The following is a 19,059-nucleotide window of genomic DNA, read 5'->3' on the forward strand; positions in this document are numbered from 1 at the left end:
CCCCGCACCAGCCTCGACGGGGCGATGCCGGCGGGGGGGGTGCCCGGTCGGGCCCTGCCGCCTCCTCCTCCCCCGCGGCCGCCGGCGCCGGCCCCAGCCCCTCATTGGCCGCCGGCGCCGGAGGGAGGAGGGCGGCCGGGCGGGAGCGGGCGCCGGGGGTATAAAGGCCGGGCGGGCCCTGCGCGCCGCGCTCCCGCAGCCCTGCCGGCCCCGCCATGCCGCGCGGCTTCCTCGTCAAGCGCAGCCGGCGCCCCGGCGGCTCCTACCGGGCGCGCCCTCGGGAGCGGGACCGGGAGCGGGACCGGGACCCGCCGCCACCGCCCGCCGCAGCCGCCGGGGGCAGCCCCGCCGCCCGGCAAGGGGCGGAGGAGGAGGAGGAGGGCGAGGAGGAGGAGGGCGCCGCCGCCGCCGCCGCCTGCCCCGCGCCCGCACCCGCACCCGCCGCGGCGACCTGGAGCCCCGGCGGCGGGGGCCCGCTGCGAGCCCCGGCGGAGGGAGCGGGCGCCTGGGGGGCGGCGGGGCCGTGCAGCGCGGCGGGGCCGCGGGCGGTGTTCTTCGAGCGGTGCCTCAGCTCCCCGGTGTCCGCGGAGTCCTTCCCGCTGGCCGCCTCCTTCCCGCCGGCCGAGAAGCTGCTGCTGCAGCCCCGCACGCCGCTGCCCGCCCCGCCGCCGCCGCCGCCCGCCCCGCAGCCCCCGCCGCTGCCGCCGCCGCCGCCGCCGCCGGGCCCGGCGCTGAAGCGGCCGTCGAGGGCCAAGGCGCCCGGCAAGAAGGCGAAGGCCACGCGGAAGCTGAGCTTCGCCGACGAGGTGACCACCTCGCCCGTGCTGGGGCTGCGCATCAAGGAGGAGGGCCCCGAGGGGCGGCCGGGGCCGGGGCCGCCGCCGTCGGGGGGGCGCACGCCGCTGGGCGAGTTCATCTGCCAGCTGTGCAAGGAGCACTACGCCGACCCGCTGGCGCTGGCCCAGCACCGCTGCTCCCGCATCGTGCGCGTCGAGTACCGCTGCCCCGAGTGCCACAAGATCTTCAGCTGCCCCGCCAACCTGGCCTCGCACCGCCGCTGGCACAAGCCGCGGCCCGGCCCCAGCGCCGACGGCTCCTCCGCCGCCGCCGCCCCGCCGGGCAAGGAGAACAGCCCCGAGCGGCGGCCCCGCGGCCCCGCCGCCGCCCCCCCGCCGCCGCCGCCGCCGCTTCCCCGTCAGCACCGCGGCGGCGCGGACAGCGCCGGCGGAGCCCCGGCCCCGGCCCCCGGCGGCCCCGGCCCCGGCCCCGGCCCCGTCGGGGAGGCGTTCGCCTGCCCCTGCTGCCAGAAGCGCTTCCGACGGCAGGCCTACCTCCGCAAGCACATGGGCACCCACGGCGCGGCGCGGCCAGCCGCCTTCGGGCCGCCGGAGCGCGGGCAGCTCGCCTTCGCCTGCCACCTCTGCGGCGCCCGCTTCCCCTCGGCGGACATCAGGGACAAGCACCGGCTGTGGCACGCCGTGCGGGAGGAGCTGCTGCTGCCGCCGCCGCCGCCGCCTCCGGCCGCCGGGCAGCCCGAGGGCGGCGGGGCGGCGGCGGCGGGGGGCGGCGAGCGGCAGGGCTTCCCCTGCAAGCACTGCCCCGCCACCTTCTTCAGCGCGCCGGGGCTGGCGCGGCACGCCACCAAGTGCCACCCGCCCGAGGGCAGGCAGGTCCTGCTGCTCCAGGTGCCCGTCCGGCCGGGCTGCTAGCCCCCCGCGGCCGCCCCCGATGGGACCCCGTCGCCCGACGGCCCGGGCGAGCGCCGAGCGAGTCCCGTCCACGCTGTAATTCCTATGGAAAGTCGCGCTGGGTGCGCACACGGCCACCGAGGCGAAGCCGCCTGCGGACCCCCAACCTCTGCCCTCCGCCCCGGCCCCTCCGGGCTGCCCCGGGGCGCTGGGGGGCGGCGGGTGCCCGCTGAACGCGCCGCCCCTGGGGCCCGGGCCGGCAGGAGTCCAGCTGTACATAGGATATTAAAAGAGAGGAATTATTATTATTATTATTATTTTTCGTGAGAAAAGGAGCCTGACCTAGTTACCTTGTTTTCATAGCCTTCCCCCCCCCACACCCCAAGCTCGAACTTTTAAGTTCTCGTGCAGTGTTTCGTTTGCCGTACTCTGTGCTAAAATAGTCGCGAAGGTAAATGTTCATGCTAAGTCGGTGTCAGCCCTGTAATAGCTAGCGAAACGTGCGGGAACCCGGTCGTGCTGTCCGCTTACCGAAGGCGAGGCGCCCTGCCCCAGCTCGGTGCACGCCCCCGCTTCCCACGCGTGTTTTTGGGGGCCCTGCGGGCGGCTCCAGCCCCTTGGGGGGTGCCCCGCAGCCGGGGAGACCCCTGGGCGCCGCTCCCCGGCCCGGCCAAGCCACCCTCTGCGTTTTCCCCCCGGCTTCAGCGGCGTCCCGGCCCAACGCTTTGCAATTCTGTGCACCTTGCCAGCTACGGACCTTTCAGGCTTTATTTATTTGGTCGTCTGTTTATTTATTTTCACGCGGGAGTGCTCGTTTCCGAATGCGATAGCGGGTGAGGCCAAAAAGGACGAGCGAATTCAATAAATGATTTAAAACGAAGCTAATGCCTTTCTTGAATTCAGCAGGGGAAAAGCGGGTCGCTTGGTGGTTCCCGAAGAAACAAACTGATCCCAGCCCCAGCCTTTGTTAGAGCACGCAGAGTATTACCATCTTTTCATTAGCATCCTCTAATGCAGCTATTTCTCTAGGTTTAGATTTCGTTACACCCAACAAAAGGCTCGCGTACATCTTGCCCGAAGGCCAAAAGCAAGCGTTTTATTTCAAACGTGCTCCACTGACTTTCCAGTGTTGGTTGCAGGACCTGGAAAATACAAATTAGTGCGGTGTAACCTGCAGCTGCTGATGTTTGCTGCCTGGCGGAGGCTAAACTTGCAGCTCGCTATTCTCCCCCACCAGAAATAAAGCATCTCATTTTAAGTAGGGTGTTTTTCAATCATTTGCCGGTAACTGAGGTGCAGATAGCAGTGCCCGTTGATGCCATTCATTGAGTTCTCCCATGGAGAAGGTCACTGTGCTTTTTAAAAACATCACCCTCCTGTCTCTGCTCACATGATCAAAGAAACAGGGCTACAGATGGCATTTAGCAGAGCTGGGGACAAGTTTCTGATACGGCGTCCTTGCAGCGGACGGGGAGAGCTCCCAAGAACTAGTTGACACACCAAGCTTTTAATACGAATGAAAACCAAGCCGTGTATCGCACTTAACTGCTCCACGTGTAATTTGCTTTCCTTTTACAAATTGCAGTAGGAATCTAATCACTGAGGTGAATGACCAATATACAAAAGGTGGTAAGAATAATTTTATTGTATTATTAAATAGCATGTTTTCTCTTCAACCATTACAAATTTGTAGATACTACATGAATGACAATACATAATTTATATTTTTATTGTTGCCCATATCATATGATATATTTACACATGCAGTTAGTACGGATGTCATGCTACATTTTGTTAACAGCATCTTGTTGTTTGCCAGACTCAAAATGTGAGCATTTCATCTGCTGGAGGAAAATATCTCTGGATGGTTGGAATGCGTGTACTAACCTGCACTTACAGGGTTGGAATCATCAGCATTGCAGGTCAGCCTCCTGGAGCATGTTCCCTTTTCTTCCTTAGTACACAGCATCAGAGCAATGAATTTGTATCAGGAAAGTGCTTTTTTTTTTTTAAATGTAAGAAACAATAATATACATCTAGACCCAGCAGCCCGGTGATAAAGGCTAAAAAACATGAGACTCAATGGCATTTACTATTGATAACACTTCCAAAAGCAAACATTATAAAAATATTTGGAAGCCAAGCATAAGTAGAATTTCAGCACAGTGATTTTTTTTCTTCTTTTTTTTTTTTTCTTTTTTTTCTTCCTTTTTTTTTTCTGGCATAGATTATGGCACCACCTGCACAGTTAAGAAATGATACATTGCTTTGTGAAGAAAGAATTGGTGCTACTGGCAAGTTATTTTGTTTGGACACTGTAATGCTTGAAAGGCTGTTTAAGTATTTTATTCTTAACATAAATAGTCTGTACACAGCCTCTGCATTAACATTGTGACATCTGACAAAGACTTTACAAATGCAACTTCAATTTAAAATTGTACATTCATTTTCAAATTGTACATATTTCTTTCTTTGTTACAGAGAAAATTGCAGTGGGGCACAATAAATATAGTGTAATCAAACTGCAGTCTCCAATTCCGTATGTCACTCAAGATCAACCAGAGTTAAAAATGACTACTGGTAAGATATCGTAATCATCCAGGAAGGTAAAAGGTGCAGAGGACAAACTGCACTGAAAAAAAAAAAAAAAGGAGGGGGAGAAAAAAAAAAAGGCAGCCTGGAGTTTGATTAAAAAACAAAACAAAAACAAAAACAACTGAAAGCTAAAATATTAAAGTAAAATTCCAGTGTCACTGTTTAAAATAAACATACAGAAAAAGGGTATGCAGGGAATGGGGCACACACACACTAGAGATGTTATCCTTCAGCTGAAAGCTGCGAGTCATAGGAAGGGTTGCTGACGGCTGGTTACTAGAAAGCTGCAGGCATCTCAACACTTAGGACTTGTTGGCCGAGCCAGAGGAGCGGCGCAGTTTCATGGACATTCGGCTCTTGCTAGTCCGAGGAGACATTGGAGAGGCTAAGTCTGTTCCATCCACCTGTGCTGTTGCTGCTGCTGGAATTTCTCCCGGCTGAGTCTCTGGGCAGAAGCCTGCAGAGGACAGCAAGAACCAAACCCATCAGTGCTGCCTTCCACACGTGCAGCGTGTGAATCTATACACACAAGGGGCAGGTAGGAATTTCAGTGCTGTTGTCAAGCCCACAGCATATACTAGCCCTTTACCAGCTGTGGGTGATTGCACCGCACACGGAGCTAGTGACTGCCACAAAATCATCTCTAGAGAAAAGATGATGCCAGAAACCACCGAGCTGCAAGACTGCAGAGAACCCTCGGCGACTGAAACAGCACTGAGGTGGGCAGTGTCATCCTGCTAGCCAGGAGAACTGACCCCTCCAGTTCCCTGGTAGGGATGGGGAGGGATTATTCATGCCATCACCCAGAAGAATCCCGTCTATAATGAGAACATGAAGGGTAACGGCTCACTGCGCATGAAGGGAGTTCTGGGAATGCAGCTGAAAAGGTGGAGTGAATTGGGGTGAACTGGGAGAGCAACACATCTCCTCCCATCTAAACGTTAGTCAGTGCTTCAGAAGGCCAATTCCTACAGGGCCCACAAGGCAGAAGCTTGAACAGATCGTACTAAGCGGATGCACTACACATCCCAATTTCTTTGTAAAAGGAACAAGATGAATTTGAGATAACGGCATGGCGTTTGTCACCCAGCACCCAAAGCTACTCCGTGGTGGGCCCTGAGTCCTCACCACGAGAGCCCTTCCCTTACAGACAGCCCAGCAGGACACTGCCTCCGGCCAGCCTCCACGGAGGTACAGAAGGGAAAGGAGGCAACGTGCAATCTAAATTACGTTCTCCTTCCTGGGTGCAGAACTTTAACACTATGCACTCGCACGCACAATACCAAACTGCATTTTAATTGGCCGTTTGCAGAGACCGACAGGCTGATTGAACCCAATTACCTCAGTTGCCACTAATCACTTTTGAGCTGTATGAATTACGGGCAGAAGCTTAGTCCCGCAGAAGTCAATGGGAAAACCCCTGCTGACTTCAGTAAGCCAGAATATCACTTGCTATTTCTTCCACATCACACTATTACTGGTAATAATTTAAAATAATAGTGCAATAATCAGAACTGGAGATCTCTCTCCCTCAGTTAACATTTCATATATAATGGGCACAAAAAACATTCAAAACCGAGCACATTTCATTTGAAAGACTCCTCTAAAATAAAATCCCAGGTCATCAGGTAAGGAGTCTAAGAGTACATCTAAAACACTGTCATAAACCTAAAGGATTTAGCGACCTGGATGTCCTCCTTGCCCGGTCCGTCATCTGCCTGCTCCAGAGGGACGGCCCAATACTTTCTGTCTTTTTCAAACCGACATGAGCCATTGAAGTGACAGGGAGGAAAAAGGGCTGTTATTTGTTCCCCAGCTGGTGACAGTAATTCTGTTCATGAACTAGGTACTTCATTGCCAAACAATCTGGAAAAGCATGATAATGCCTGACTCACTGTGCCTTATAAAAAAAGGCAAGCAGGGAAACATGCAGTCTCATTTTCTGAAATTCTATCTTGTTCTAATTTTACAAGGAATTAAAGCATTTCAAATGGTGGAAGATAGAGAATAGAAAATAACCGTTGTTGTTTTGCACAGCATACCATTCACAGCTAGCGTGAAAGACCTTCCGTTTCAAGCCTTTGCCCTTTACCTTGATGTGGCCAATGCTTTCTAGTGGAGGTTTTGGAAGGAGAAGAAATATCACAGCATTTCTTTCTTTGTTGAGAATGAAGAAGTGATGAGGAAGGAGAAGTGGAAAGAAGTGAGGAAGGGGGAGGAGAGAAGATAAAAGATAACAGGTGTGAGACATGAGACACGAACCGCAAAGATTGAAGGGTATTAACAGATGAGCACAGAAAACAGAATTTTGAATTTCATTATGTAATTGCTGCTCATGCTACAGGTTAAAGAGAATGATGAGTTAGTTATGTGCAATGAAGCAACAGCTCTGAAATCCAGCGTCATACTTACCAACTAAGCATTACAAGAAAAAAAGAAGAGAGAGAGAAAGAAAAGAATTCTATGACATTATCCAGATCCAGCAACCTTATTTCTAGCAACCAAAATACATCCTAAACATTGCCTGAAACGCTTTCCTACAGTCTGTGAAAACAATTCAATAGTCACACACATACACACAATCAAGAAGGAAAAACAAATGGCAATTTGATATATGGCTTCTGCTCCCCAGCTGTTTCACATTTTTATGTATGCAGCAATTATAGCCAGTCTTAACACAAGACTGCTGAAATCACGTAAATAAAAAAACATTGCATTTAAACTTGTTAGTCTGAGTCAAAGACTAAAGCCATACTGTGAAATTTTATCAAGTGCTGGATAAAGAAAACCTTAAAACCCCAACTATTTTAATTAAGGCACTATTCCAGTCATACTTTAAATTTTGCTTATAATTTCTGCAGACAGACATCAGGAAGCACAGATTCACATCTAATCCCATTTTAAAAAACTGATGTAGAGCTATTGAAGAACAGAAGTCATATGAAGTGATTTTCACATCTGAACATATTACACCAGAAGAGTGAAGAATAATGGCACTTAAAATATATTTAGTCTGGCAGCAATCAACAGGCTGATTAATAACTCAATTTCTTTAGATTTTAGATATATGTATCTATATATACATACATACGCACATACACACGTGGATATTATATGTGATTATATAAATTTTGCAGGTTTTGTTTCCCCTTCAGTTTAAAATCTTCAGTGTAGAATGCTGTATCTTTATATCTTTATGCAGTGAAATGTTTAGTTATCCAAACTAAAAAAATAGGGTTAAATAAGGAAGCCTTATTGTCAGTTGACCTGGAACAAGAAAGTTCAATTCAAATAAACATGTTAGCATTTTCAAGAATTTGAAAAATGTCAGAAAGTGATCCATTTTTTTCCTTCTCTTAGGCTTGACAACTGACCAGGCTAGCATGAAGCAATTTGATCAGCTATGATAGTTTAGGACCATAACACAAAGCTGTTTCTGTTGTTTGTGAACAACAAAGTTGTTCAGCAAAGTTGAAATGGGACACTTTCTTACTCTGTTTGAAGGTTTTAGGATCTTCTAAAGATAGTATGTTGGTTATTTGCCTCAGAAATGAGTTATTTAAATGTAAAATGGCACCCTAACTACAAAGACTGTGTTAGAAGTGAACTGAGGTGGAGGGACCCAGGCGTACCATAGCACACCTGTTTGCACGACTCACCTCGCTCAACAATTCTGACTTTCAAAGAAGTAAAAATGTCACTGACTAGATGTCTGATAGGGTGCTGATATGCTGCTACCTGTTAAGACTTCTGGCTTTATCACACCAGTTGTCTGGAACAACGTTATCCTGAGTGCCATTTCTGAGAATGATGGCACAGGAAAATTTCACTTGTCTATGTTAATGCATTTTGATGGTTTTTTAATATACTTCAGCCTCCCATGTGGCCTCCGGGGAAGAGGGCAATCATTTTTGTACAGCTTCTACCCTTTGCCACTCAAACAAATACCGGTCCAAAGCTGGCCAAGCTATCAGTTATGCTCAGCAGAACCTTGCTTGAGTCAAGGCATTAAGTCAATAATTTTGGGAAAAGATGAGAGGAAGCAAGAAGCAGATGCAGAGAAGAAGACTGCAGAAGCAGCTGCCAAGCAAGACAAGAAGCTGAGGAGGGTGGCGAGTGGCCTAAAGACCTGAGAGGCTGGAACTGAGTAGGAGAGAAAGAACTAAGAGCCAGACATGAGGAAGATGTACAGCAAGAAGTGGTTTATGGAGAATGAGCAGAAAAGCCAGTGTCCGATAAATCACAGAATGGTTTGGGTTGGAAGGGACTGTAAAGATCACCTGGGTCCAGCCACCTGCCGTGGCCCAGGACACCTCCCACCAGACCAGGCTGCCCAAAGCCCCATCCAGCCTGCCCTTGAACATTTCCAGGGATGGGGCATCCACAGCCTCTCTGGGCAACCTGGTCCAGTGCCTCACCACCTGCTGAGTGAAGAATTTCTTCTGAATATCTAATCTAGATCTACCCTCTTCTAGTATAAAACCATTACTCCTTGTCCTAAATAAAGAATGCTCTTTAGAACCTGGCTTTAACCTACTAGATAAACCTATTCCTCTGTGTCATCAAATAGCTGTGAAACCCACTGGCAAATTTCCAGTCTTTACACTAGGAAACCTTCAGGCAGAGGTAAGACAGCTCATTATTGCACTACTTCAGTTTACAAAACTTGGTGGTGGATCTAGAGGCTACAGCTTTGCTTACGAATCATACGGTGGTTAATCGGTATTAAGGAATTTCTCTTCTGCCCTATGCAGTAAACAAAACAAAAATGGAAGGACTTACACAACAAAATGTTGTTACAAGACAATAAATCTGTAAGGTCAAACATTTGAAAACTAGGAAATGTCAGGATTAAAACTGCACATGCTGCTTTAATTTCATCACCTTGTATATATGAATGGAATTTATTTTATTTTTTTTAAATTGGACAGTCATATTCCTGGCTTTTCAGTGGAAATGAATAAAGTTGATCTGTTTGGGTGTCCATCAGTCCTTACTGGATTTATCATTTTGAAGTGCTGAGGATCCGCAGCTTACTACAACCCAAGTGGTCAATGCATGGGCAACAGTTCAGAAACGCATAACATTTCAGCTTCAGTCATCCAATGTGGAATTTTTGGAAAATTTCATTAAGTTTTGTGGGTTTCCTCTGATCTGGAACGAAAGCATTTCTTCCTATGTTTGGACTGGAGAAGGAATAATGAGAAACTCTTCCCAGCCCTGCCAGACACACAGCCTTCAAACAACATTTCTGTTTTTCACTGCATTTCTGGTCACAAAGTTCAACCATCACCACCAGGAGCGTTGCTTATCACCAGTGGTGCTTAGCACCATCAATCTAATACGCAAAGGGATAACAGGGCCAAAAAGATGAACAGATTCTCTGTTTCAAGTTACACAGCAAACAAGCAGCAGATGGAGTTAAGATGCAGGCCATGGAACTTGAGATTTTCTTGTGCGAGGCTGAAGCACCACTACATCTACATTCCTCCACTTTTCTGCCTGTAAGCTGGCATCCTCACTGACTTTGGGAGTGGGGCAGCAGGACTGGTCTGAACGCAGGCTTGAAAATGTAGGATGACTGTAGGGATCAAACAGTCTGCTGGCATCACAAGGAAAATACTATGACCCTTTTTAACAAGGTTTACTATACTGAGGTCCTATTTTTAGTAACAAGAGAGGAAAAAAAAAGATGACAGAAAAAACAAAACCAAATCATCAGTACAATTTAAAACTCAGAATCTTAGCATCGAGGGGTCAATAAGCCCTTCAATATCATTGAGTTTGTCATTGACGGTTTCCTCAGCCTACTCTGGTGTCACAGAAGTCTGATTTACTCAATAGCTGTATAGCAGGAAATATTATTTTGCGGTTAACTCTACTTACCAGAGTCAGCACAAAGTAAAATTAGGAGCAGCAACAGAATTACATTCTGTGATTAAGCAGGGATAAATCTCTTTTTTAAATAGAAAATAAGAAGAAGAAAAAAAAAAAGCATACATTCACTACATTAGTCAAGTTCCTAAACCTGAGAAGATGGACTTTTCAGGTATTTTAACAGGGCAACCTAGATATCCAGATAAAACAGCAGCAGCCACAATTACTTTGTATCAAGCAGCAGCCATTCTAAGGAAGGAAACAGCTTTTGCTGAGGACTGAGGCTTTCGTAAAATACACCAGTCTGAGAAAATACAGTTGGTAACTGGATGGCATAGTCTCTATTTGCTGACTGTCATAGTTCAAGTGAAGAATCTGGCATGCTGAAAGCAGCCCATGGAGTCACAACAAAAAAATAAAATACAGTGCTTGTTGATGGGCTTTAGTAGCTTCGCAGTTTCTGTATATATCTTAGAAGAAGAAATTGTACATAGTATTTTAGAAAAATTAAACATACTTGACAACTATCAGCTTCAAGATTGTGATCCAACTAAACAATCAAATCTAAAATAAGGAAATATTTTCTAGTTGCTTGTGGTCTTTTTTTTTTCATAAAAAGCAGATATAAATAAAATACTATATAAAAAAGTAATTGCAACATATTTTTAGAAGCTGGTCAGAAATTTTCAGATGACACAGAGATGTCTGGCAGGTAGCCTGCAAGGTTTTGAGTCATCTTAGGGGTGATGAATGCGTGTAGATGCGCAGGCAGGATTCCAGTGCCAATCCTATGTGTAATCCTGGCACCAGCAAGACCTCCGTACCTATCTTTCAATACAGCTGTCTGATGCATGTCTGGTAACATAGGGGTAATAAGTATTTTAGTAGTACATCAGGTGGATTCTTTTCTGGGATCACGGTCCTTCAAAGTTCAGGGCCATCTGCAGGCACCCTGCTCACAGGTCTGCCTTCACAAGAACCGGACACCAGTGGTTTGCCCACTAACCAAGCCCTGGGGAAGCTGATTTGGCAGATGACCACAGTACTAAACTACACCTGCTTCAGGCTTTAGAGTCTGTGCTCTCCTGAGTCAGCTTGGAGGCAGAAGGTGCAGTGCTACTCCAGGCACTGTCCTGGAGCTGAGCACCAGAGCACCTGAAGCCCTGGACCCAGCACAGGTCAGCCCCAAGGGGCCAGGCTGCAACCAGGACACCCAGTGTTCCTGGTATCCCTGTGCTGCAACTACAACCCAGTCAGAGAGCTCTGGGGACAGGCTCTTGGATGCTGGGTCACAGTGTGCTGCATCTATGTCCTACGGAGATCCTGGCTGCTCCTGGCATGGATGTGTTGGGCAGCTCCACCACTCTCCACAAAGTTCAGAAGAAGATGTCCCTTAGGGTAGGAGATGATGTTCTCTGCTATGTAAACACATGTGCATACACTCAAGTGTGAAATACATCACAAGTTCCTATTAATGAGATTCCTGCAGAAAATTAGTACCTGTGAGAGAAAGCTTAAGACTAAAATCAAGCTTTTCAGTTAGATTTTTTTTTTTTTCTAGATCAAGTTAGAGAAAGCAAGTACGACTTGGACAACTTTTAAGGGAATATAGGAATTGCCCCTGTTCTGTACTAGCTTGGTGCAAGGGAGAAAAGCAGCTGTGCTTCACCCCAAAAGAAGGAGCTAGGTGAACAGAGAATGATTTAGCCTGAAATGAGATTTCCAAAAGTGATCAGGCAGAACTGATAAGAGTGCACTAGAATATACGATCTATACTAGTGATACGGAAGTGTCTGATGCTGAATGCTTGCTGAGCACTTTAGGGAGCAAAAGTGGTAAGGACTGGTATCCCTGCTTATTGCTTCCAATGTTTTTAGTTACAGATTTCTCCTATTCAAACGTTTTCATACATTAAATTAAATTACTATTTTTGTACTGATTTAATTAGTTTTAAATCACTGCCTTTTAATTTGGTTTCCCTTTGGTTTTGATGATTAGAACTGGCACAGCTATACACTTACACTTTAAAACTGCGCCTCATTTCCACTTACAGTTTATACCTTCACACAAAGCAATCTCAGTGTTTTAATATCTCCCAGTCACTCTTCCTGCAGTCCTAATCAGAATGCTTTAATAATTTTAAAATTTATTTCTGCATATTCTTGCAATTAAGAAACAAATTTTGAGATAATGACTTACCGAATTAATTCTTACAAAATTTATTTTATTTAGATTTACAGCTTTTTCACAGTAGCACTTTGATTTATTTGACATTAAATAAAGTTTTCTGAACAAAGAATTTCAAGTGTTACACATTCTTCTTCTCCTTCTCTCCTACGTTATCACTTCAGAATGTCTTACAACATCAATGAAAGACAGTACAGGGTACAAAACACACCACTGCCATCCAGTACTACTTGTTCATGCTGAGAAACAAAGGTCAAAACAATAAAGTGTTACTCATTCAACAACTGTCTCTACCATTAGTTACCTTAATCCCAGAACCAGTGTTAGTGCTTCATGCAGACCTGAGGTTAGTAAAAGACTAAAACTTTAAGAAGATGTAGTGGTCATTTCTCAATCAGTGTGAAATTCTTTTTAGTGTGAACAAGAGCAACAAGGAAAGTTTGCATACAATTTGGTTACAAGCTTAGTGCTCTAGTAAAAGTAATAGGAACAAAGGGTTTTTTTGGACACTTTGTCTTACCTTCAGATAAACAGAACTGATATTTAATGATCTAAAAAGAGGGGAAATAAAATAAATGAAATAATCATAAGGAGTTCAAGGAATTTCAGAACAGGAAGGCCTTGAGTTACTCATTTTCTTACCGATTTTCTTATTAGTAACTGAAAATGCAGTATCCTCTTATAAACCACGTATTTTAGCGGAAAGTAAAAATCACCTTAAAAACAACTTTGCAACTAACAACCTGGAAATGAAAGTGGTGATTGCAAGGCTCTCAGGCTTCTAGTTTCAAACTTTACATTCTAAAAATGAGAGCTTAAAACTTTCTTATACGAAAAGCGTGCTTACATTAAAGAATTTATCTGTTTGGACTACCCAACATAAAGAAGTACCAGCACTTTCAGATTTTATACAGGAGAATGCAATAAAATTCATTGTAAAAATATAGAATCTGCTTGCTATGTTCCGGTAGCTTGCCAAATCTTAATGCCAGACATTGGCCCATGATGCCAGACAACAGAATAAGGAATTAAAGGCAACTTTGCCCAAGTTCTCAAAATAGGTGCATACAGTCTTTCAGATTAATGGTAACTCTTAATGATATGTAAACGTTTGAATTTTTATTCTTTATAAGTAAGGATACTGCATTTCAAGTAAGACTGTATAAAAACAGTTCTTGACTGTACTGCTTACCTGTGTCCGAGGGCAAATGGTGGTAAGGTGCTGGACAGAAAACCTGCGCAGCAAAATCCTCAAAAGTTGTAGGTTCTAGGTGATGCTGAACAATTGTTTGCAGGTAGCGTGCTCTCTCCTCATAACTGGTTTAGCCAAGAATTAAGGAACAATTTACATCATGTACTGTAACTGCTAAATACCAATGCCAAGTAATTCAGAGTTCCTATTTTTGTTAAACACATATTGTGTATTTCAGTGACAGTACACACTTAATTTAACTCTACATAATTCTGAGATTATCTGATGCACTGTAGTGCTATGAACTGTACAGCACACAAGGTCAATGTGAACCATTATGGTTAAACCATCTCTTTTTCAAGTCTCATACAATACCTTCTGAAAATCTTTTCCAACAGCAATGTAAATATTCTCTTTAAAGTAACCGATTTGGCTGCAGTTTGGTTACAATTAAATACAAAAATCTCACAATTCTTAAGAGAATAGCATGAAAAGTAACAGATGAACATTAACAAAATCATTTATTTTGCACTTTTCAATAACAAACTCCTTCCATAATCCCTAAACACACACGCAGTTAAGATAAGTACATAGCTAAATTTGAGTATTGGGAAAAACACCTCATCCATTATGCCATTAAAACAAGCAAGAATATTTGTAAAGAACCTGCAGGACCCTTAAATACTGGCTAACAGGTTGTCGGCAGGGCACTGACAGCAAAATACTGTACTTCTTCCTTTTCACTGCATTCTCCTTCTCTGATATTATTGACAAGAGACCAGTATCTTGAAGTGTTGCTGCTTTTGAAGAACCCTCTCCAGGCTGCTTGTTCCAGCAGGCCTGATTGTGCTGTTAGCACAGAGTGAGCGAGAAAAAGAGAGAATATTTCTGCTGTTCATGAAAGCAACTATGGAAATGGCTGTCAAAATGTAGAGCAGCAGGCAGCAACATACAATTATCAAGAAAAACTCCCATGCTGACTTCATGTCGTATAGTTCCTGAACTGAGAAATCAGTTAACCTTTTCTCTCACAACTTTCCAGGTCCTCTGGCAGGACTCAATACTTTGAATGAGGGAGACCTTCTCAACTTTTCTTACGTAACCATAAAATGATCAGGATTTTTTCCTGGCATTTATGCTTGTGCACATTTTGTTTTCATATTTTATTTGTAGACAGTAAGATCAATTTCCTATTTTTTTTTCCTAGAAAAACAAAAACACAAAACAAAACCCCCAAAACAGAAAAAACAAACCAAACCAAACCAGCATGCTGTGGAGAAATGCATTCAGGATCAGTTCAGGAAGGCTGGAAGTTCTGACTTCAGGTTTGCTGCTCTTTTTTGGGGTGTGGGAGGGGAATCAGTATCTTGCGTCCTGCACACATCTTTTTAGCAATTGAAACATGAGAACTGCATAAGTGACAATTTTTTTTTTTAATTTATTTTTTTAATACCAAGTGCTAACATTTTAAATAACTAACTGTATTGTTTTCAGTTATGATGATCAGTACAATTCTCAGCCTTAAATTACAGCTGGAAACAACAGCCTTCATCTTAGCTATTAAAACTATACCTCAACTGTTACAGAACTTTACCTATGAAACCTTCCTGTCCTTGTTTTCTGTACAATATTTACAATAGATATTTCAGTACATCTAAATATGAAGGAATGTAAAGAGAACATATTATCTGAAAAAAACCTTTATAGCGAATAACATCATCTTTGTTGTATTTCCTGAGACCACGACTTGCTTACACAGTGAAACTGTGAAACAATTGTCCCTCCAAAATTTGTGTTGCAAATTCCTTCCGGATCCTCAGAGACCTGAAACCCAGCAGAATTCTCAATCTGGAGAAGCTATAACAGAAGCACGGGGACAAGAGAAAATATAAAAAAATCTCCCATTGTAGAGGTTCTTAGGTTGGGGGATAAACACAGTATTGAGCCTTAAGAGAGGAGAGTAATATAGCACAGTTTTTAAGAGGCTATGTATAAGTGGTAGAGGATGAAACTGATGGTTGAAGTCTAAATAATACTACGTATCTCACAACTTGTTGAAAAGCACTTTTTTCATTGGGGGAGATTCACAGCTGCTGAATTTTCTGCAGTTAATAGAGTCCTTTGATTCACAGCAGTGCCCCTTGCACAAAAAATACTGGCCTTTGTGTATTACCAGAAACTAATTTTCTATTTGGCTGAAAAGGGAAAAATGGGGTTATTGCTTCTCCCTCCTACAGAGCTTTTCATTATGCCTGATGCACTCAACTTCTAAGCTCTTCTGAGAAAAAAAAATAACTGAAGAGGCAAGAGGTAGAAAAATGAGCTTGTTAGCACATTAGAAGTGAAGTATCTTGGTGGGCCCTAGAAATTCCCAGTGGTGTGTTAACTTATCACTCTATGCATGCTGGCACTGATAGTCTCCCAATTGATCACTCTCTTTTCGCACCAAAGGTGCTGCCAGGAAGCAAAGGCTGAAGGCCCACAGGAGAACAGGCTGCTATCAAAACAAGCTGTTTTTAAAAGTCTGCTTGAATGGGTAAAATGTTTCTTGAAAAAGTAGGGTGGAGACACCTACCTGCTTTTAAAATGTTCTACTTTCAGAGGTCTCTAAAGGAAACCTTTTAGTTTATCCTATTACATCCAAAGCTTATACACAAATAAGGCAGAAATGAAGGAAAGTTACCACTTTGAATGTGACAAGGACTTTCCCATTCTCCAATCTGTGTGCCTATCTCCTAACCAAAAAGAGAAGTCTTGACACAGATGCTGACTGAGGAGGATAATGATGTTTTTGTTACACAATGGAGAGGACATGCTTATATCAGTTCTACAAGACAAATTCAAATGCACGCTTAGCACACCTGGAGAAAAGTAATTCAGCTAGCCAGGTTACTTCGCGTTTTAGCAATCCACAAAACCATCTGCACCGGGTTAATAACAGAACCCCGCTTAAAAAGGAACACAAATCTGAGGCGAAAGCCAAGTCCAAGGCTTGCAGCATTCTGCACTAAGAAAGGACACAGTCTCCTCAGAAGAACAGCTCTTCTGTTAGAAACTGAGTAGCTGAGATTTGGCTACTTATATCTTCTATTCACTCAGACTTTAGGAACATTCTAGTATTTTAAACTCCAAATTGTCATGCTTTTGTGGCTGAGATAATCTAGTTCCACACTGCACTTGAATGCAACTATCTGCAAGAGTGACCATAATCCCATGGTAGTTAATTTCTACATTACTTCTAATAGGCTGGACATTTATTTCTTTAAAATGCTGCTCTCTAGGGAAGAGTTATTAGCACCTATAAATTGAGTGGCACACACAAACTCAATGGCTAGTAATAATAGGGCAATGCAAGCAGTATTCTTACTGTGAGTGGATGTTGCCACTGGCATCAGCAATTAAGATGGAATGGGAAGGATGTACAGACAAACCAATGGGGAAAGAATCTGGCACAGAGAGTGACTAAATGCATAAACTAACAATGCTGTGAGCTTTCTGCTTCCAAAGAAAATGCTAACCAGAACAAAAGACAACAGATAAAAAGGTAAGATACCCATTATTTGTACAGGCACCCACCCAAATCTGTTGGCTAAAAACTTGCTGATGTATAATCCACAAAAAGCAAAACAACAAAATAAAAATCCAAAGATTTGAAGAAATGACTTCGTTATACTTTTCCAGAAGTTACTGTTATGAAAAATATGATCAATACAGTAGAAAAATCAGAAATTGTACCTTTACAGGTCATTCAGGATGTAGTCACCGCAATTAAAATTTCATTTGCATTACAATCCATTTTACTCATTCTCCAAATCTGCAATTATTTCTAATGATACTGAAAATACTGTACTTTCCATTACTACAGACATGAGATCTTTTTTAGACCTGTTGATTCACATTTGGGAGCAAGCACCAAAATTCTGGCTGTCAGATCACCCACCTACTTGCGCTTAATCTGCCTGATAAACAACAGTTCACGTAATAGCTCTTCATCAGCATTGAGTGTATTACTTTTTTAAACAAAACAAAATTAAACAAAACAAAACAACAACAACAAAAACTTAAGGTCTCATTAAATTCCTATGGCAGCATACAACTAGATCTTCAGATTCTTTCTGCATAACCTAAGCTAGAACTTTTTCTAGCCACCTACGTGAACAATTTGTCTAGGGTCCTACCTCACATCTCAGTTGCTGCCCTATGCTTTTTTTCCCCTCAATAAATGAATTTTTATCTACCCAGAACAGCTTACGGCCCACGTTCTGAACATCCCACTTAGATGAGGCAGTCTCTTCAAATACCACCATGAATCTGCCATTCGCTACTGCAAACACAAGTTACTTATTTTAACTTTACAGTTGATACCTATTTGGTCCATTTGATCAAAACTACTCTTACCTGCTGTTAACACAACCATTCTCACTCACATGGCATTTTCAGACAGGCACTTCTGTACTTTCTTCCTTTGCCTAGCACCAGGTCTCCATAAATGTCCACAAAACAACCACCCTTTAATCCTCCTCCCTTTGCTATTACATTTATCTAAAAAGAAACAAAGAAAACATCTTGGAAGATTTATATCATCTGTTGGTGTGTAGATCATGCAACTACTCATGCTGATCACTGCTATTTCATATTTCCCTGTATTTTGTATCTGCCTTCATTTATTGTCTTCATTTTTATATTTAGCTTTTTGACTTCAAACAACAAACATTTATCTTGTCTATATACTATAAAGAGACTCTGGTCTATAGGAAGGGAATATATCATAGAATCATAGAATATTCTAAGTTGGAAGGGACCCATAAGGATCATCAAGTCCAACTTCTGGCACCGCACAGGTATGTGCCACAATAAAACAAGTGAAATATTTCTCTGTGCTTTTTCATCCATCATCTTTTTCCTTCATATCCAAAACAATTCCTTCAAAGATCCACTTGTTTTTATCCATGAATTTGTCATCTTTCCATTTGATGAGGAAATCTATTTGCTAATTACCCACATCTCTCAATTTGTCTTCAATTTTTCTTTCTTGCAATTTGAACCATGCAAGCTCCATAAGATCCTGTATTGCCCAGCCTCTTCTACTGTCTTCATCTTTAAAGTCCTTACGTTGTCCATCTCCTCATAATCATTTCTGTAGAGTTACTGTCTCATTCTAAATATTGGTTTTCTTCCCATTCTTATTTACACCTGTCTAACATCAGGAAAAACTCTGCCTGTAAGCTTTAGAATTAAATAATATGTTTTGCAAATAATCTATTCAGTATTCATCAGTTAAAGAAAACTGACTGGTATGTTATCATCATCCAGGGAATAACAATCTCAAAATTTCATTAACCTGACTCTGAAAAAAAAATGAAGAAAAAAAAAAAAAAGCAGTTTCAACATGGATTAATATTTCCATGACTTTAATCAAGAATGTGGCACTTCACAATTCTGTAACCTACGTGATAGACTCATTAAAGGGCTGGAGAAGAAATTCTAGTGTCTGCTCCCAAGACCATCTGATAACAAAGG

General features: G+C 43.9%; 2 protein-coding genes across 8 annotated transcripts in view; one reads left to right on the plus strand and one right to left on the minus strand.

The window, feature by feature from the left end:
• The first annotated feature begins 196 nt into the window (after positions 1-196).
• On the plus strand, positions 197-2,686 carry INSM2 (INSM transcriptional repressor 2). The gene has a single exon (XM_082762460.1). The coding sequence runs from the start codon at positions 216-218 to the stop codon at positions 1,707-1,709; it is 1,494 nt and encodes a 497-aa protein (XP_082618586.1). The 5' UTR covers positions 197-215; the 3' UTR covers positions 1,710-2,686.
• A 635-nt stretch (positions 2,687-3,321) lies between these two features.
• Positions 3,322-19,059, minus strand: part of RALGAPA1 (Ral GTPase activating protein catalytic subunit alpha 1) — a 128,076-nt gene continuing 112,338 nt past the window's right edge. For 5 of the 7 annotated variants that reach the window (XM_082762552.1, XM_082762548.1, XM_082762551.1 and 2 more), the window contains 2 exons: positions 13,540-13,664; positions 3,322-4,740 (listed from right to left, as the gene is read on the minus strand). In XM_082762552.1, the coding sequence (XP_082618678.1) occupies positions 4,586-4,740; positions 13,540-13,664 (280 nt within the window). In that variant the 3' untranslated portion in view covers positions 3,322-4,585. Of the gene's footprint in view, positions 4,741-6,325; positions 6,441-12,867; positions 12,899-13,539; positions 13,665-19,059 lie in introns of those variants that run through there. The other 2 variants (XM_082762553.1, XM_082762549.1) reach the window with 2 other exon arrangements.

The sequence above is a fragment of the Aythya marila genome (assembly GCF_965140915.1).
Source record: "Aythya marila genome assembly, chromosome: 5".
NCBI lineage: Eukaryota > Metazoa > Chordata > Aves > Anseriformes > Anatidae > Aythya > Aythya marila.